This window comes from Epinephelus moara, chromosome 20 (assembly GCF_006386435.1).
Source record: "Epinephelus moara isolate mb chromosome 20, YSFRI_EMoa_1.0, whole genome shotgun sequence".
Taxonomy (NCBI): domain Eukaryota; kingdom Metazoa; phylum Chordata; class Actinopteri; order Perciformes; family Serranidae; genus Epinephelus; species Epinephelus moara.
This window is the reverse complement of record NC_065525.1, coordinates 44,786,269-44,807,656: the sequence shown is the minus strand read 5'-3', so window position 1 is coordinate 44,807,656 and position 21,388 is coordinate 44,786,269. Positions and strand designations below refer to the sequence as shown.

The 21,388-nt window shown below is 41.2% G+C and overlaps 1 protein-coding gene across 6 annotated transcripts in view; it reads right to left on the bottom strand.

The window, feature by feature from the left end:
* The window catches only part of aass (aminoadipate-semialdehyde synthase), a 50,208-nt gene that overhangs the window by 10,977 nt on the left and 17,843 nt on the right, over nt 1-21,388 (bottom strand). For all 6 annotated transcript variants that reach the window (XM_050072851.1, XM_050072854.1, XM_050072852.1 and 3 more), the window contains 9 exons: nt 20,216-20,327; nt 19,618-19,677; nt 17,917-17,984; nt 12,098-12,219; nt 11,358-11,487; nt 9,561-9,671; nt 3,625-3,733; nt 1,692-1,832; nt 1,359-1,526 (listed from right to left, as the gene is read on the bottom strand). In XM_050072851.1, the coding sequence (XP_049928808.1) occupies nt 1,359-1,526; nt 1,692-1,832; nt 3,625-3,733; nt 9,561-9,671; nt 11,358-11,487; nt 12,098-12,219; nt 17,917-17,984; nt 19,618-19,677; nt 20,216-20,327 (1,021 nt within the window). The remainder of the gene's footprint in view (nt 1-1,358; nt 1,527-1,691; nt 1,833-3,624; nt 3,734-9,560; nt 9,672-11,357; nt 11,488-12,097; nt 12,220-17,916; nt 17,985-19,617; nt 19,678-20,215; nt 20,328-21,388) is intronic.

The window sequence follows — 21,388 nt, the reverse complement described above, 5'->3', positions numbered from 1 at the left end:
GGTCGGGCAGCAGTGATCGTCTGTTAAATCGGTCTGTAAATGATATTTTGACATTATTGGCTATTACTGTCATGGCATCCGAAGGTACTGATGCGTTGAGCAGGTGACAGTCCGCGGTCGTTTTCAAAACACACTTGTGTCACGCACTCCAAAAGAAACTTGTTGAAACTTTAAACAATAATTTATTGTACAAAACGGGGGAAACAAACGTTGACAAAAACGGTTCCATAATTCATATTAAATTCAAAAGATAACGAAAAAACAGCTACAAGTTAGAGGGAATAGTGATAAAGTGGTAAAACTTGGCATTGATCCACAGCCTCAGACGGATGCGCTCAAGCGTGCCGTGCGCACAAGCTCCGTTGGTAGGCCATACTATATTTTCACATTTTTAACAATGCAATTTAAAGGTTTTGATTTTTATTGATAACCTACATTTACCAACAACAAAAAGACTACATTTAGCACCAAAAAAAAAGTAAAAAAAAAAAAAAAGTAAATAAAAAAACAAATTTCGAATACCAAATTTTCATAACGAATACCTACCCATAGAAACGAATATTCGAATATCCTGAATATTTCAGTACAGCCCTAGTGAAGTCCTGAAAATTTACTTGATTCAAAACACACATTTAACATGGTTTAATAGCGACACTTTCAATTAAAAGAACACACATTGGCTTCACTATAACTCGCAGCATTCACAGACTTGTCTTTATCTGGACACATTTTCCCCCACAAATACAACATGCTAATGTTTTTACATTTTATAGACTAGCCTAGCAGCTAGCAGAGATTTCCTCTGCTCGTATGAAGCCAGGGACAACAGCAACATTTAACAAAGGTAACGTTACAAACTTTGGCTCCATTACAGCTCACAAGGTTCACTGACAAAACAACTGTCTTATACTAAACACGTTTTCTAAACAAATATAACACGCTAACGTTATTAGCACAAGCCTATGGCATTTCACATGGTATAAATTAGCCTAGTGATGAGCAGAGATTTCCTCTGCGGTTAGACAAATCAAGACATTTTAAAGGCATCAACTTGCGCTGTGATGCACATTTCTTTCTTTCTACATTTTTCTGGCATTTTATAAACGAAGCAATTGATTATTAGCTGATTAAAACTGATAATTTGAGAAAACACTCTGTGTACTTGTGTAGTAGTAATGTGTACTACTACACATTAATCAATAATGACAGTAATTTTTAGTTGCAGCCCTAAACATCAGTTTGAGATTAATTAAGAAAAGATCAAACTTCTGAAAAAAAATTCTAACAAACAAAGCTGACAGCTTAAGTTTGCAGGGTCAGTGTGTGATTGTGTGTGCGAGTGTGCATATGTGTTGTACCCTGAAGCGCAGCGTTCCTCTGATCAGTGTGTGTGCAGACTGGATGCCGTAAGGCTTGGCGTACTTGGTGCTGTCGCGGTTTGGAAATCCCTCCAGGTTGAAACCAGGAAGGAAATCCATCGGCGTGGTAGACTCCATCAGAGCGCCGCCAGCCGGGATGTTCACCACCTGGACAAGACACACACACACACACACACACACACACACACACACACACACACACACACACACACACACACACAGATTCAGTTTCTCCTCCTGAGTTAAAGAGCTGTAATTGCAGGAAAACATTTTTGCATGATAATAATTTCTGCTCCTGTGAGGCCTCTGTACCTCGTTGTCTCTGAGGAAGATGGCGGGGCTGATGGTGTTTAAGAGGACGCCATACGGACTCCAGCTGAACTTGTAGCGAAGAGGATTGTCTGAACACTCTGGAGCAGGAAGACCTCCACAGAACGAGCTGTAGGACTCCACCTGAACATTTAGGGTCAAAACATATAGTATGTATCAAGACCTGAAAGTTTTTTGTCTACTTTAATATTTTATTTTATTTATTTCATTGTCTATTTTAGTATTTTATTTATATCTTCATCTTTATCTCTTGTTTCCATTCATGCTGTATTTCTATTTCTACTTTGCACGGAGCATTGGAACAAAAACAATTTCCCCCCGGGGATTAATAAAGTATTCTGAATCTGAATCTGAATTTATAAACTCTGAATCTGAGATCTCCCTTACATAAACCTGCTGTATGAATATTTTTCAACTTTTACATTTGGTTCTTAAAGAATAATGACCCAGATATTCAGCGAGTGAGACATTTTACAGTGAAAAACAAACGTGTGCTTCTTGATGGAAAACCTTGAAAAAAGGGAGACAATATTGAGCTGAAATATTCTCAAACATGTCTGGTTACTTATCAGTGTGTTTCCATCCACCTACATTTATTGTATTTTCAATGTGCATATTGAGCTGGAAAAACTAAAATTAAATAAAATACCTAAATACCAGCAGAATGTTTGTACACCAGGCAGAGGTAGAAAAATTGGAGTTGCAATAAAAAGAAAATGTGACAAAGTGCAGTGGAAACAGACGGAGCAAATAAATCATGACGTACATGAAGCATGTGACATCTTACTGAAGACAAATGGTGGCAGACTTAAACATCAGATCACGTGAGGAGTAATGAGAAGACTGTAACCTTCCTCACATTAATGCATAAAAACATGTCATATGTCATATTTCCATCATGGTCTCCGTCGTTTGAGCTTTGACTGGAGCTCTTTTAATGACATCATCTCGTTGTGTCTTCTTCCTCTGTGGTTTTATGCCACTGACCGGAGAATTAGCTCCACCAGCTGTTTAAACATATGCACCAACTCAGAACATTTACATAACAGTAACGGATAAAAACGTGCATTCATTCTCATTTTCTTTTGCCAACATTATGGAAACTGAATGCTTTGGCACAGTGCATGATGGGATGTAATGCTTGGTTAGCCACCCTGGTTATACACTACTTTTCACGGTGCATTGTGGGATACTTTGCGTGCACTATATAGGGTATAATATTCCCACTATACATTCGGACAGCACTGCAAAATGGCAAAGTCACTATATAGTGCAGTGACTCCCAACTGGTGGGTCCCGAGTCCATTTTGAATGGACTACAAGTGACTTGGGACTGTGTCAAGTTTGTAAAAGATGCACTCTTTTTTGAAGTACATTTAATTTTGGGCACAGAGCTTTTACTGTGAAGAGAGAGAGTGAGTGACTAACAGACAGCTACGTGACAGAGACCGCAAACTAGCTCGACGATATGGCCGAACGTAAGTCTGACACTGAATGAATTCAACTGTGTGGACCTTGAGCTACTGACTAAGGAGAAATCTGGACCCGTGGCTGGACCAGTTGGGAACCACTGATATAGTGGACTATGTAGTGAGTTCAGCGCTTTGACTTTGGGTCGACTTGGCTCTGTCAGAACTTGAACCAGGTCCTAATTTACATACACATGTTTATTCACAGGTCAAAGGTCTTTTTAGGTTCCTGGTTCAGGTGTTGATTGATGAAAAACAAACGTCTCGTCTGTTTCTGAACAAAAACCTGTGTTACAGCAGTGTGAACATGTGGACTGTCAGTGTGTGTGATGGATCAGTATGTGACTGCATTTGCACACACACAAGCACATGCACACGCACACACACACACACACACACACACACACACACACACACACACAGAGTCAGAGTGTTTGCTGACTCACGGTGCAGCCGTCAGCTTTGGCCTTGTCGATACACTCCATGGCCAGCATGTGATCGATACCCGGGTCCAGTCCCATCTCATTCACTATGGTGATGCCCGCCTCTTCTGCACTGACACACACAAAATCACACACACATAAGGTACAGGCACAGTGAATCAAATTTTCATTAAACACACACTGAGTCAACAATAACAAACTTCTAAAACTAAAACAATTAGTGTGTTAATTAGCTCAAACTTTTCTCCAGGTTCAAAACCAAAGCTCGATCTCAATGACACGTCTCTCCTTAATGACATGTTAATGAAGCAAGTAGAAGAATCCAAACTTTTTGAAGTTATCACAGAAAATAAACTCTCATGGGACAAACAATTACAGAGCGTGGTAACTAAAATGGGAAACACTTTATCTGTAATTAAGAGATGTGCAAAACATCTGACACAACAAATTGTCAAACAAGTAATTCAAGCTTTGGTTTTGTTCCACCTTGATTACTGTTCAGCAGTTTGATCAAATACCTCATTATGCAATATAAGAAATTATCCAAAATCAAGCGGCACGTGCAGCTCTGTCGTGTGGGTTGAGAACAAATGTCGCTAAAATGCATGAATGTCTCTCTTGGGTTGAAGTGAGAAACAGACTCAGTAAACTCAATAAACCCACTGATGGTTTTCATTTTGAGTGTCATAACAACAAAGACTCTTTTAATTTCTTGCAAAAATTCTCTCCAATTTTAGACAGTTATTTAACAAGGCACGCTGCTGGGGGTTGTTTTACTTTACCAAAATCCTAAACCACATCAGTCCAATGTGCAGTAATATATCGAGCAACGCAAGAATGGAGCTCATTTCCAAATCCTATTATCCATCAATCCATTTTCACCCACATATCTGAGGTTGGGTCGCGGGGGCAGCAGACCGAGCAAAGCACCCGAGACGTCCCTCTCCCCAGCAATGCTTTCCAGCTCCTCCTGGAGGACCCCGAGGTGTTCCCAGGCCAGATGAGATACAGTGGTGTGAAAAAGTGTTTGCCCCCTTCCTGATTTCTTACTTTTTTGCATGTTTTCCACACTTAAATGTTTCAGATCATCAAACAAATTTAAACATTAGTCAAAGATAACACAAGTAAACACAAAATGCAGTTTTTAAATGAAGGGTTTTATTAATGAGGAAGAAAAAAATCCAAAGCTACATGGCCCTGTGTGAAAAAGTGTTTGCCCCCCAGCTCCTGTTAAAACATAACTGTGGTTGATCACACCTGAGTTCAATTTCTGTAGCCACACCCAGGCCTGATTACTGCACACCTGTTCCCAATCTAGAAATCACTTAAATAGGACCTACCTGACAAAGTGAAGTAGACCAAAAGATCCTCAAAAGCTACAGACATCATGCCGAGATCCAAAGAAATTCAGGAACAAATGAGAAAAAAAGTAATTGAAATCTATCAGTCTGGAAAAGGTTATAAAGCCATTTCTAAAGCTTTGGGACTCCAGCGAACCACAGTGAGAGCCATTATCCACAAATGGCGAAAACACGGAACAGTGGTGAACTTTCCCAGGAGTGGCCGGCCGACCAAAATTACCCCAAGAGCGCAGCGACGACTCATCCAAGAGGTGACAAAAGACCCCACAACAACATCTAAAGAACTGCAGGCATCACTTGCCTCAGTTAAGGTCAGTGTTCATGACTCCACCATAAGAAAGAGACTGGGCAAAAATGGCCTGCATGGCAGAGTTCCAAGACGAAAACCACTGCTAAGCAAAAAGAACATTAAGGCTCGTCTCATTTTTGCCAGAAAACATCTTGATGATCCCCAAGACTTTTGGGAAAATATTCTGTGGACTGACGAGACAAAAGTTGAACTTTTTGGAAGGTCTGTGTCCCATTACATCTGGCGTAAAAGTAACACCGCATTTCAGAAAAAGAACATCATACCAACAGTAAAATATGGTGGTGGCAGTGTGATGGTCTGGGGCTGTTTTGCTGCTTCAGGACCTGGAAGACTTGCTGTGATAAATGGAAGCATGAATTCTGCTGTCTACCAAAAAATCCTGAAGGAGAATGTCCGGCCATCTGTTCGTGACCTCAAGCTGAAGCGAACTTGGGTTCTACAGCAGGACAATGATCCAAAACACACCAGCAAGTCCACCTCTGAATGGCTGAAGAAAAACAAAATGAAGACTTTGGAGTGGCCTAGTCAAAGTCCTGACCTGAATCCTATTGAGATGCTGTGGCATGACCTTAAAAAGGCGGTTCATGCTCGAAAACCCTCCAATGTGGCTGAATTACAACAATTCTGCAAAGATGAGTGGGCCAAAATTCCTCCACAGCGTTGTAAAAGACTCATTGCAAGTTATCGCAAACGCTTGATTGCAGTAGTTGCTGCTAAGGGTGGCCCAACCAGTTATTAGGTTTAGGGGGCAAACACTTTTTCACACAGGGCCATGTAGCTTTGGATTTGTTTCTTCCTCATTAATAAAACCCTTCATTTAAAAACTGCATTTTGTGTTTACTTGTGTTATCTTTGACTAATGTTTAAATTTGTTTGATGATCTGAAACATTTAAGTGTGGAAAACATGCAAAAAAGTAAGAAATCAGGAAGGGGGCAAACACTTTTTCACACCACTGTATATAATCCCTCCAGTGTGTCCTGGGTCTGCCCCGGGGCCTCCTACCAGTGGGACGTGGCCGGAACACCTCTAACAGGAGGCGTCCAGGAGGATCCTGATCAGATGTTGAACCACCTCAACTGACCCTGTTCGACTTGAAGGAGCAGCAGCTCTACTCCGAGCTCCCTGTGGATGTCTGAGCTCCTCCCCCTATCTCTAAGGCTGAGCCCAGACACCCTACAGAGGAAACTCATTTCAGCCGCTTGTATCCGCGATCTCATTCTCTCGATCACTACCCAGAGCTCATGACCATAGGTGAGGGTTGGGACGTAGATGGACCAGTAAATCAAAAGCTTCGCTTTCCGGCTCAGCTCCCTCTTCACCACGACGGACCGGCGCAGCTCCTGCATCACTGCAGAAGCTGCACCAAACCGTGATCCATCTCACACTCCATTCTACCCTCACTCATGAACAAGACCCCGAGATACCTGAAGTCCTTTGCTCGGGGCAGTAACTCTCCCTCAGTTCTGGCACAGAATCATGGCCTCAGATGTGGAGGTGCTGACTCTCATCCCGAGAGAGTCATATTATACAACAAAATAATATTTGCAGTTTTAAAAAATAAAATAAAAAATTGCTAAAGAAGCATTACTTAAAAAGAAACTTCACAAATGAATAGTGTTCTTCAGTGTGTAAATGTTTCATCTTCATTTGAGTCCATTGTTTGTTATATGATGAAATTTATCTGTTAGATTATGATGGATTCAGTCGGAGCTGATTCATTTAGTGTCTTTTTGCGTTGTGTGTGTGTTCTGTAAACTATATCAACTGTTAGTGTTTCTTTTACACAGGGTTTCTGCAGGTATCAGCAAATCTAATTTAATGCTTTTTAATGCCCTTTTAATGCCACTTTAAACAAATTTAATGCCCACGTCAAACTGCAGATGGCCCACAAGACGGTTTATTTGCACATTTCAAAAAGAACAAAACCAGCCTGAAGAATGATGTGAAAAACTAACTCTAACCTGAAAAGGCTGGAGGCGGTCACTGTAGCGGCAGGTGTGGTGGTGGTAGCAGCAGTTGCAGTTGTGGTGGCGAAAGCAAAAGTTGCGTTGCTGGTCACGGCAAAGAAATTCAGCACAGTTAACTGCTGCCTGCCTTTAATCACCGACTTGTGACTATCTGACAGCATGTGTGATTTCACCGCATTGACGGGCACTGTGTTTGAAGATTTTTTTGCACACGCTGCAAAACGCCACTCGTGGTTTATCGTCGACAGGCTTTAACCAGGTTCTGAATAGTTCCTCATCCAACCACTTCTGCTGAAACTTGCAGTGTTCAACATAACCATTTTTTCCCCACTGGCCTTACTGGCCCCTTGTATATTCTTACTGGCCCAAGTCAAAAAAGAGAGAGAGAAAAAATGTCTATAAAACTTCATTGCATTTAACTCCATTATACCTCACCATAGTGCGTGATGGTCTATACACAGCACAGCCTCTGTCCACTTCTTAGATGACCTCACAACAGGTTTACAGAGCTTTAACTTCTGCCTGTATGAGGGAATCAGGTGGACGGTGTTGTGGTCAGAGTGGCCCAGTGCAGCGCAGGGGACGGCGTGATAGGCTTTGTTCACAGTTGTGTAACAGTGATCTAGAATATTCTTCTCTCAGGTCCGACATTTTAGAAACTGTTTTTATTTGGGGAGTTCATGTGTGAGGTTACCTTTGTTAAAGTCGCCAATGACAGTAACTAAGGAGTCTGGGTAAAGTCCGCTCCACACACAGTAGCTATCTGGTCGGCGAGCGTGCGCTGTAGCCTACCCCCTGCATGTTGGCCTGCAGTGGGATGTAAACACCGACCAGAATGAATGAAGCAAACTCACGGGGGAGTAAAAAGGTTTGCAGTTGAGGAAAAAAGATTCCAGATCAGGAGAACAGTGCTGCTGGATCACTGTCACGTCATTACACCAGCCGCTGTTAGTGTAAAAACAGATACCTCCACCTTTAGTTTTGCGGGACAGTTCCGTGTTACGATCCACTCTAAAGAGTTGGAAGCCTGCCAGCTGCTGCGCAGAGTCCGGTATCGATCCACACAGCCACGTCTCCGTGAAGCACAAAACTGCAGGTGTATAAAGTCTCCGTTTTTCACCATCAGTAGCTGAAGTTCATCCAGTTTACTGGCCAGCGAACGCACGTTGGAGAGAAATGTACCTGCATGGCAGCGGTGTGCGGTGTCCGCGTTGGCGAAGACGCACAAGCGCACCGGCACGTTTCCCCCTCCTCCGGCGTTTCACTGCACGAGCAAAGGTGAGGGCACCTTTGGCCAAAAAGCCCAATAAATCCACTGAAGGCTCCAGAAAAGTGGGATAAAAATCCGCTGGAGTTGTTCCCCTGACAAAAAAAGCCTTACAGCGTCACTGGCCCGAGCGGGCCTGTGACCTGTCAATCAACTTGCCCGACGTACTATTTTATTGGCCATGGGCCATCGGGCCATGGGCCATGGGCCATCGGGCCATGTCAGCTTCCCACTATTGCATTTTCCGACATTTCGCTAATATTCCCTCCGCTCTGTCGCCACAGCCTGAGCACGCTCACAGCACGTTGCATTCCAAGCATCAGCTATTGTGACTTCGTGCACCGACCGTAAACAATAGCCAATTAAAGGGTTCCGCCTGTCAATCATCACATTATACTTCCGATCAAAATTATTACATGTTCATATAATCAAAATAAATCGTGAATAACAATGTTTTTTTCCACCAAGTGTATTTAATTTTTTAATGCCTCTGGACATGGAATTTAATGCTTTTTAATGCCATTTAAGGCCTTAATTCTCGCAAAATCTATTTCATGACTTTTAATGCTTTTTAATGACCCGCGGAAACTCTGTTTACAGCTGATGTGCATTATGATGTGTTGTTTAGTGTGAATGTATGTTTTGTGTTGTACCCCAGGAAGAAGAGCTGCTGCGATGCAAAAGCTAATGAGGATCTTAATAAACAAACAAACAAACAAACAACTACCAGACTAAACCAATTAATTTGGTTTAAATGTTGTTTTCTGTTTAGACACCTTATTTTGGTGCTATTTTGTTTATCCAGTTTGTTAAGTCGAGTTCTGTCACAGTTTCAACTGTGACCTGCCTGATGGACCGACCGCACATGAAAAGTCTGTTTTCAGCCAACTCTGGTATAATAAATCAAATGGTAACATTTCGTTTCATATTGTACATGGCTCCTTATGAATAAAATAGAATATTCATTTCATATTAATCTATTATTTAAGGATCCCCTCCACCTGTTTTATCTTTGTCTGTTGTGCAGCTCACCTGCTCTGCAGCTCCTTCATGGCAGGACTCAGGTAGCTCGCTGTCACCATGTTGACCTTCCTCTTGATGCAGTGTTTGGCGATGAGCGGGTGAAGCGAGTACGGCAGCATGCTGAGGAGCAGAGGGAGGAGGTGAGGTCGGGACAGACGGCAGATGAATTTATCACACTGGTGAAAACTGAGCCCAGCCTGATCATGTAGAGCTGAGCCTGACAAGCTGAGCCTGACAAGCTGTGCATGAGATGCCTCACAGGGCTCATGTGGAGGCTTCAGACTTCATAGCAGCCCATAAAGAAATAAGAGTATGCAAACACCAACTTTCATTGGCTGTGAGGGCCGTTGGATTTTAACTTCAGTTTACTGAGGACCAGAACTCAGTTTTTTCTATACATGAATTTCATCACTTGGAGGCTAACTGTCAAAAGGGTTGAGCTAACTATCCAATCGCCAGGCACTAATTTTTCCATGTCGTGTATGGAATCATGATTTCTTTGCCCTAGAAATCTGGGGTTTTAAGGAGTAATGTTATACACTACTGTTACAGTCCCCACACAGTTCAGTGTAGCTCACCTGTTAGCCTGCTGCCAAACCGTACCACAAAGCACAGCTAGCCACCTCATTTCCTTTAGCTAAGCCTGCCTTCACCTCAGTTACAGCAACTAGCTACAGACCATCACCATCATCATCACCATCTGTATTAACTTCAAAATTGCCGGCAGTGAGAGTAATAACACAACCACTACTGACCTGTTTTTGGGACATTATGCTGATTGGCTGGTCTCACACAGCCAGCAGCTCCGAAAATGTTGCCACAAATTTTCAAATAGCCGTTGTTTGCATAAACTAACCACATACTGGGACTGTTAATACGTTATAGTAGGTTTTAAGGTGAGAGTGTAACCATTTAAAGCTTTAAAAAACAGCTTCTTGTCATGTAAAGGATGATAAAGGATAAAGCTGGCAACACTAACAAAAGTAATCACACCTCCGGTCTCAATCTCAAGTAAGAACACAAAAACACTGAATATGAAGGTACCCTAGTTGAGGTAAAGAAAAAGGTAAATAGGGCAAATCACTGTGACATCACACAAACAAAACAGTCACTTCCAGCTGGCATTTAAATACAGTTGGGGAGACACACAATATCGGCACACGTGTTGATTTCTGTCGTCATTTTCATTTGTAAATTTAACATTTAAAGATATATAGTAATACACAGTGGGCCAACCTATCTGTTGTTTTTCGTATTTTAGCTACGTTAAAGTGGAGTTCAGTGTAAGAGTACTCTTTATTTGAATATCTGCTCCACTTTACACACTAACCGCTGATAAAAGTTGGGGTAGACAAGCAACTCCAGTGTTCTGAGAAGTGAAGTTACTGTTTTTATCAAAAGGAGATTGGAGGCTATGAAATATTGTAAATGTAGTGAACACTTAAACTGAGATTGATCTTTTTGGCCACCTTTTCTTAGGTGGCTAAAAATAATTCAGCCAAAGCATCGTTTGCTCAGATTTTCTGTACATGACATGAGTTATTGTGAATAACCATTGTGATTCAGTCTAGCGCTCGGTGTTAATCAAGCCCCGCCTCCTTTTGGGGATGTGTCCAAAAAAATGTTTAAAAATAATTGGGTCCATTTTAAAATCGACTTTAGAGACCCTGAAAAAATAAAAGGACATGTGACAATTCCGTCAAAGATTTCAGGTTTACTAGTAAAAGAAACGACCCCCACATGTTTCATCAGTTTGCCTCGAACAAAACGTTCTGTTTTACAGCCTGACTGCAGGATGTGCTGTACCTGATGACTAAGTCATGATCTTTGACCAGGGAGTCCAGGTGTCCTTCCTGGCTGCCAGCGTCCAGCATGATGGGGATGGTGTTGGGATATTTGGCTGCCAGCTCCTCTGCCTGCTTCAGCAGCATCGACGCTGAGAGAAGAAACCACAGTGAACACAGTCAGTGTGAGGGTCGTACAACACAGGGTTCAGAAGAAGTTTCCTCTGGGATAAACAACTGGATATATGGGCTGCCTGCAGTTATGATTACAGTTAATAAATTACATTTTATGTAATGAAAAGGAGACTAGTATGTACTAAAGTCCTGCTGGCAGCCATGTGAGGCTTCATTGTTAATTACAGAACAACACACTGATGATTACAAAGATAAGGTTACAGTGACCTTGACCTTTGACTAATGACCACCAAATCCTACTGAGTTTATCACAGATATCGATGTCACAAGAATGAGAGAGCTAATGTCACAGTGACCTTCACCTTTGACAATCAAAATCTAATCAGTGCATCCTGAAGTCCGACTGGGCATTTGTTCGATTTTGAAAACTTCTCTCAAGATCGAGACATCGCGTTTACAGTAATGGGATGTACGTACACATACGTACAGACAACCAGAAAACAAAGCCTCTGGCAACGGCTGTCGCTGGCAGATGCAAAGTGGACATTCAAACTAAAACTATGCTGTGACATATTTCAAATGACACATCCCTTTTATAGCTACTCAGAGTTTGTAAGACAGACTCACCAACAGTGACCTGGGTCCTCTCATCGCGAGTCAGATACTCAACCACAGGTCCGGAGACGTATCCTGAACCCAGCAGCAGAACACGCTTCATCCCGCTCTCCTTCAGGATCTGAGCCTTCTCCCTGAAGAGTGTTAGACACACCGACTTAGAAACACTTCATAAAAACTTGAATACATCAAACAGCAGTGGGTCTTTCTGTCTGTGACTCATGTAACAGGATGTTTAACTCTGAGCTACAAACTCACAAAAAAATAAAAGCAATAGCACAAGTTTCTAAAGATGAAAACACCACAACGAAAGTCATGACTTTAATTAAATGATCTGCAAAACATTTCATCAAATTTTCTTTCCGATACAGAGATTTTAATCAAGATATGTTTCACCCATAAGTGTTACCGTCCTTGTGACTGAGCAGAAATAAAAAGAAAATGATCCACTCCACTTTGGCTCTTCACACATTTTGATCTTTGACAGAAAAGCTATCAACACTGCATTATTGTGGGGCTGCTACATTCAACGGAAAGTTTCTCCTGCCACTTTTTCTGAATGTACAACTTTAGATGAAAATAAATATACAGTATTTATGTTCTTTAATTTCAGTGAAGTAATGTCATGGACAAAGTGGTGTCTGGCACAGCACCTAGGTGGAGAAGCAAATAAAGGGAGAAAAAATATAGCAGCTGGTATATATAGGACGGTACGATAAGCTGCACAACAGAGAAAAAGAAAATAAACACATTATACTAAAAAAAGCATATTCACCTGTTTTGTTTAAACATTATTAAAGGTCCAGTGTGTAAGATTCAGGGAGATTTAGTGGCAGACAGCAGTGAGGACTGCAGACAGCAACCAGCTGCAACTTCTCCAGGTTAGAATTCCTTTGGTGTTAATGTTCAGGAGGTTTTTACCAGGAGCTGGATTATCTGCAGAGCTCCTTTCCTCTCAGAAACAAACTGTGAAACACTGAATTAAGCAGCAAACTGTGTGTTCAGGCGCTCATCACAGAGAGGCTACTAACTACGATGGCTGACGCGAAAATGCGAACGTCCCTATCTAGAGCCAGTGTTTGGTTTGTCCGAAACATGGCGGTGCAACATGGTGATCTCCACAGATGAGGGCTCATTCTAAGGTAACAAAAACACAATTCTTATTTTCAGGTGATCATACACTAAAGAAAACCAACTTATTATATTATATTCCATTCCTATTAATATATCCTCCTAAAACCTGCACACTGGACGTTTAAATCACTGAAGAAAAACTGACATCAATTTGTCTTTGATACTTTTTTAATACTTGCAGCTTTAAAGTTTGATAAAACTTTGAAAGTTTTCTTGAAAGAATCAGTGAAATTACAGGTGATTTTACTGAAACAAGTGCTATAAATGTTGGGTTTCAATTTAATACATAAGCCTTTGTTTTTGAATAACTACCTATTTTTTTTTTTTATTTCATATATCTCAGAATCACAAAGTCAAAGTTTTTTGATCAAACAGTATCAGTGTGACTGATGAGGTTGTGGCCTGAACCCAGATGAGAGGAACGGAAGGGCGAGCAGAGATGGGAGGGGATCATCTGAAAAATAAATACATTAAATAATTAATTAAAAATAAAAAATAGAGTAAAATGTGTAGTGATTTCCTGATTGTCTTTTTTTTTTTGGGACTTGTTTTTTTTTTTTTTTAATAAATTCAGACAGCTATGCATCACTGTCAGGGTTGGTATTGCAGTTACGGAAAACAAAAAAATATGTGAAATTAAAGTTTTTACACCTGTAACATCTCAAAACCACATGTGCCTGTATATTAATGTATACATCTCATAATGTGTTTCACATGTGATGTCTTACATATCATTTGGCTTTATGATTCTTTTTTTTTTACATGTGAAATGTATTTTCTTAAGTTAAAAATTCATGGTAAGTATTATTAATATTAAAAATGTCAATATTTTGTTAAAAATATACCTGTTAGTAATAATTCATGATAAAAAAGGAGTAAATGTGTAAAGTTCTTTTCCCTGTTTTTTTTTTTTTTAAATAAATTCAGAAAACTACATGTAACATCCCTAACCCAAACGTTTCGCATGTGATGCCATTAGGCTATATGTGATTTTTTTTTTAAAATGTATATATATGTGGGAAATGTTTTTTTATGTGTTATGAATTCAAGTAATTTTTAAAAAATATTTATATTATTACTTATATTGTTAAAAATATAGCTGTTAGTAATTTATATTACATTAAACATTAACAAAAACTATAAAGTTCCTGGTAAAAATAATGATATTAATTTCAGTAATAGCAGGCTGGTATTTATTTATCAATTTATTTCAAACAGTTAAGAATAAAAATACTGGTAACCTCAAAGTAATACTACAATAATAATTAGCATTATTATTCAATTAAATACTAAAACTATTTTTACTGTTTTTCTGCACTTTTTGTAATTAACAATCCAAACTTTAGGAAGAAAAAAGTTTGTAATGTTTTCTACAAATATTCTCTGAACTGAACAAAGTGAGGATTAAATGTAATAAACAGAATAAGAAGTTTAGAATCTGTTTCAGGTTTTTGTTTACACTGTCAACAAACTGTTTTGCACCGAGCCCCGCAGAGAGAAAGAAGCCACGTGACTCCGCTGCACCAAGAAGCTCTTGGGCCTTTTAATTAAACTGAGAGGTCGTCTCCAAACAACTGGAGTCAGTTAAAAAGTCTGTGATTTTGCATGCTGGATTATCTTTACACCATAACAACAATAACACCATAATGGAGGCACCAGCCCGAGTGACCTGTGGCATTAATATCCCACCACCAACTGCCTCAAACCCCCCAGGAGTCAGAGCCCAGGACTCGTTAGCTTTGGTCTAATTGGACGGGACACTGCACACATACACACAAGTCGCAGCAGGACTGGCTGGACGTCCGACCGGCGGTCCGCCCGCCGCCGAGCCTTATCCTCTTAATTAAAAAAGAAAAGAGAGACGTTCCCTCAGGAGGATTTCTCCCTCACTTTACATATCTTAAGGAGCCAAACTCAATCAGAAGGATTAAGATTTAGCCGCATGGCTTGTCTGGAAAAAATGATACTTAAGATCAATTAGGAAAGAAACTCATCAGGTCTCAGAGGTGGCCTAAATATGAGCAAGCACAACTCTTCTGTTTTTAAAACACTTGAGTCTCAAGAAGAGAAATCTGTTTACAGAGACCCTGAAGAGCAAATCTGCCCTGAGCCTGAATGTTTATAATCTGAGGAAACAAACATCGTAAGTGTGAACATCAGGGTTATGTGGTTAGAATAAATCTGACAGGCTCATTAAAGTGTTTATTGAGCTGACTGAAGCTACAGATAAGCAGCGAGGTAAAAGAAATGTATAACTAATTCATAAAATAATCAAAGCAGATTAAAAAGATAAAAATTAATAAGAAACAGATGCTGATGAAGATTTCACAGATTTGCAAGTAAATGATAAAAACATGCCGATGAATCCTTTGTTTTCGGTCTTATACAAAGTCAGACGTGGAGATCAATTTCATCGCTGTGCGTCCAGTACAGAGTCAGGTCGACTACATGTTTAGCCTACATTAGCACAAAAACTGGGGAAACTGCTAGCCTAGCTCCACCAAAACTAAAAAGCAAGAAACTGGCAGCACCAGCAAGAACAACAGCCATCTGGATACAGATGATTAAAACAATAAAACAGTCTCCTTGAGAGCAACTGACTAGCTAGCTAACTGAGCTGCTAAATCTAGCAAAGTCACCAGGTTGGCAACAGATCTGAGGATGGTTTCCTGTGGTGCACGCTTTGCAGACACAATTATGACAATAATTAGTTGAATTAGATTGTATTGTGACAGTGATGGTGATGGTGACTTTGCAGCCTCTTTGCCAACCGGTTTGTTGACACTGTTCATGTGGACACACTGTAGTCCTCCTCAGAGATATAAAGCTAGCTCATGGCACAGGATGGTTTTAGAATTGTGGGAAGATGGATTTATTTCTCTGTTAATGGAGACAGGCCAGCAGTTTCAAGTCTCTGTGCTAAGCTAGGCTAAACACACCATACATCAACCTCTGCACTGAATGCACAGAAATTAACCTGATATTCATCTTCTCATCTGACTCTGCTGAAATTTAAATCTAATAAAACTAGACGAGACAAGACAGACTGATGGGACGGAGTGGGTGACGGCGGTTTTTATATAAAGTGAGAAGAAAAGATGTTTCTACCCCTCGATACCCAAGGGTCCAGCGTCTGACGTCGGCTAGCAGCTGCGGCTTATTAGCACGCTAGCCATGCAAGGTGTTAATGCAGAGGCAGGAGGGCAGAGCAGACACCAGAGGACAGCACTGTGCAGGAACAACGACAGGGTGACTGTTAGTCGCTACGAGTCCAGCTCACAGAGCTGCTGGCTGGCTGGAGGTCACTAAATCATCACAAACTGCAATGCTAAAAAGGGTGAGTTAAAGAGGGGAAACAGAAAAACAGGAGACTACAAAGCACAAATAGACCCTTTTACTGTTAGTAAACAGTATGATGTTTTCTAGTGGGCGGGGCTTAGCTGGAGGCAAAACAGTTCTTTTTGGCTTGTTTTAGACAATGGAGGAAGATGATGTGAGTGGTGGATTGGGAGATACTCATTCCCAGTGCTGGAGAGCACTATGGCACAAACTGGACCAGAGCTTTCAGAATGTCCCGTTGGGTTATCCAGAGCAGCGCACTCTCAGAGTGGCAGAGCGCACTCTGGACACTCTGTCTGTGGAGACGGAGCAGCAGAGCGCCGAGCGGAGTGAATGTGTGATTAACTTAACCGTTGGTTCATTCATGTAGAAATATAACGCTCCGTTTCTTCCACCAACAGGGCTCTCATTTTAGTGTAGAGCGTCAGACTGAATTTACCAACGCACCATGTCAGGTCACTCACTCTCCGGGACCGCCAGTGTTACTTGAATAAGTAAACACTGACCAACGGGACCAGACTGGCCGACCCGTATGCTCTCACTCAGTGGATGGATGATGTCACAGGAAGCCAATCTTACAAAGGAGGACCACACTTGTTTGTTTTGCTATGGAAGCTAACGTTAGCTAATGTGCTAAAAAGTTAGCGTTCCAGAGAAATCCAATATTCCTCTTAATCCCTCCCCAGTTTCTGATGAGGTGGACATGATAACCCTTAATACACATAACCTTATTCATCCCTACAACAGGAAATACTTTTTCCCTAACCTGATATGAAGTGTGCGCTGCACATGTGAGCATTTTTGATGATGGCCTCCGTCCAGTCCTTTGGTCTTATCACATTTAACCATAGTTGTCTTTGTTTTTGTTGACGGGCAGTGGCGGCTGGTTTTGAGCCATGACTCCTTCTATTCTGGCTCCCAATAACACAACAAGACAAACACATGTTAACACTCCTATGGAGCCTACAGCCCTGTGGGGGAGAGGCAGGTTTTGCCTCCAGCTAACAAACTGACATCAGTGTGACGTCTGCCCTAAAAGGGTCTATATCACTTAGCTTTTAGTAAGCTGCTACCAACAGTAATGATTAAACACTACAGTACAGGTGAGCTACGTTAGAACACAAGAAACAGATTTTAAACGTTACCTGTCTCGCAATCTTTACACATTTCATCCATACATTGGTCGCATTAACTCGTAGATGGAGCAGGCATGTGCCAAAGTTTTGACATTTTTATGATTAATTCACATGAGAAACAACGAAAGCTTAATTTCAAAACCATACACCATGCACCAAATACAGCATTTTACAGACATACTGTATAATATACTCACAGCGTCAGTGTGAAATAAGTCTTACCTTGTTTCTCGAAGCTTTTGAATGTATTCAAACTTTGGGGTGAGGACTCCGTTTGAGGTGATTATAGCCTTCAGGAACAAGATGACGTCAGATGTTATAAAATGATTCTTCATTTTCAATCATTTGCACTAAAATAATATAGGTCTTGTCAAATATGTAAATATATAAATAAAGAAGGTATGTAAATAAGGTTATGGAGACTTTGGCCTTTTGTTACTAAAAAATACATTCTTATTCAAAATCATGCTCCACCCAAAATCTATCTTCAAAGAATTAAACACTGAATACATTTCAAATGTCTGTTTTATCATTCATGCATCAAAATGGCACGACGACTGGCTGCTAGTGGCAGGGATAACGTCACAGGACTGTAAACCTGAGTTGGTGATTGTTGAAACAGTGGACTAAGTAACTAAACCTATAACAAGACTAACCAAGATGCTTAGCGCTGCTCATCGTGGACTATATTGCTGTCATTGTTCATTTTAGTCAAACCATACAGTTTGAAAACGAGGCGCGGCTCCAACTAGAAAACAATGTTTTGATGCATTGGATGTGCTGAATGTGCATATTAAGGCAGTACAGGAGGAGGTGCACATTAATAATCCTCCAGGACTGTAACATGCTCATGTTTAACCCAAACAATGTGTCATGTGACTGCAGTTGCTTCACATCCAGGTCGGAACACCTTCTCACCACAAACCAACCGCACCAGAGTTCCTTTGGAACCGGACTGAGACCACCTCTTCAAGAAGGTCTCGGTTGTTTTGCTGTGTTCACACCTGCATAAACAAACCGCACTGAGGGGGCAAACAAACTTGAGTTTGATTGAAGTGAACCAAACAGGGCAGGTGTGAAAGCAGCCTTAGAGACTTTTAGCGGTTGCTAAGTGCCTAAATGAAACTACAGAATGTCATCATGGTGTTGCTCATTTATAACGTTAGCTTTTTACCCATGGCAAAAGCATTAAGGCCTCTAGCTGAACAAAACATCTACATATCATAAACTTCTGTTTACCACAGACCTTATTTTCTGCAATAATCCAAAATCCAATGGAAGAATCACACTGGCTTTTTGATGAGGGAACCAGGGTGACGCTAATGCTGCGTCAGCCCACAAGAAAATGTCATCCCTGGAGCACTCCATTACCTGTCTAGACATTTTGTGAGTAGACAGCAGGGTTGGCAACAGTCAAATGCTGGTAAAATATGTAAGTGGCTGCTGGATTTTCTTCACTCAGCAGCCAATAAAACAATGGTAATCTGGAATACACCAGCCACAGTGGCAGGTGGACAAAAAAGTTAATTTCCAACCCTGCTTGACGGAGTTTATTCATTAGACTGAAAAAGTTAGGGAAGCTTGTGAAACATGGCAAAGTCCTTGCACCGGGGGGATGGGGTGGGGGTGGATAGGTGGTGCTGCACACTAACACCATCATATACAGTAGACCCCAGTGAAATTTCAGGAAGGTATGAAAAAATAGATTCTGCCACAGTCTGGACTGAAGTTACCTCACGTAGAGTTCTTACTGCGATGAGATACCAAGACTAAGTGAGATCAATGTAAACAACGTAACAAAAATCAAGAACCTTCGTTCAGACTTTCAGGCCTGAAGAAATAAAAGATTTCAGAACAGCAGCAACATGCGTCTGTGGCAAATACAGTGAAACACTTCTCTACTATTAATGTGACGTGACTTACGTCTCTGACTTGCGGGCTAAAGTCCTCTTCATCCAGCGGTCTGGTGGCGTCTGAAGGCAGCTGATGATGACAAAACACTAAATTCATTACCAATTAAAAGAGGAGGGAATTTGGATGTTACACTGTTGCTTCCACCGTGTGAGAAACCCGTCACCTCATGGACTGAATACAGACTATGACTTCAAGTTTTTGCTGTAATGTACCCCCTAATCATCATAAGATGTGTGACTAAGGTGTGGCCTTTATACCGGATCACTGGCTTACTATGATGGTGGATCTTAAAGAAGGCCTGAGTGTTGAAACCTCATCTGAATCCAGAACCACAGGGTCGACATCTTTTTCTACTGTCTAGTCCACATCCAGTGATCAGCACCTCACCACAGCCCTTTGTGTGTGTTACTTTTCTACATTTCAAAATAAAATTAAAAAAACAGAAACTGGCAAAAAGACAAGTCCTGTCTGTCAGGTTTTTTATTTACCCAGTTTACCACGTGAAACCTGCTGCAGCGCTCTCCCACAGCAAACTCAACCAGAAGCCAGACAGAAGCAGAAACAGGCAGCTCTACTGACCTCTCCTTAACTTTCCCAGACGTCTTACCATCTCCCAGATGTAGGGGAAGAGTCGGTCTCCAAAGTACTCTGTGGCTCCGATGGGGAGCTGAGCAGGAAGGTTGTCGATGGAGCACATGAGGATCCCATTTCCCTCCACACTGTCAGGACCACAAGCATTAATATTTATTACATACAGTATGATTAGCACATGTTTACCCTAAGACTGCAATAAAGATAGAGTGTCAATCATTACACCCAGCTAATGATATCATAAAGATCATAATCATTAAATCAGTTACATATTTTTGCCAACAGTTTTTTTAGAGCTGAATTTTCAACTTCATCACCACCACAGAAGAAGAGTTGGGCAGTGTTCAGCATTTTTTCATATGAAAAAACAAAAGGTGATTTCACGTTCCTAGGGCTGCCCCCTGATAGCTGACCAAATGTTAGTTGACCAGAAAGGTCATTAGTCAGCAAGATTTTATTGGTCGCTTAGTCTCAGAAAAAAAAACAAAAAACAAAATAAAAGTCAAACTGTATCAGAAGCTGCACCTTGTCAAAATGTCAAAATAAATCAAAACCTATATGACTGGACCATGTGGGAATTTAATTTGAAAGGACAGACACAGGAAGTGGCCATGCTCAGCAGTCAGACAGGAGTCAGGTTACAAACCAATCACAGCCGACAGATATCTTTCCCTTCTTCTGTAAATATTCAGTCTGATAAACACGGAGAAGTTGATCCTGTTAGTGCAGGGCTACCCAGAGCTTTACATCTGTCCCCTGGACGATAGGCCTACACACTTATAAACAGCTCCTGGAAGAAGATCAGCTCTGCTCTCAGGGTTTCACGTAAATAGGCTATATGATGCTTGTTGAGGTTGCTTAGCAACCTCAGACACAACCTGCTGCTGCGCTCTTGAAAGCTGGCACAGAAAAGACACAAGAGTAGCGCCCAGCGCCTGACCTCATGTTTTCCAGGAGACACGGCATGTGGACAGCCCCTAATTTCCAGGGCTGGTACCTGCGGTTATTCCACAGGCTAGTTAATAACATGTCGGGCAGGAAATCCAAAGTGTGGGATCATTTTGAGAAGGTGAAGGACGAACCCAAGGTGATATGTAAACTCATCTTCATTGGTCGACTACAAACATGACGTATCATGTGAAACATGGAAGTAGCTACATGCCCATTAGCCCACAGCGTCATTAACAGG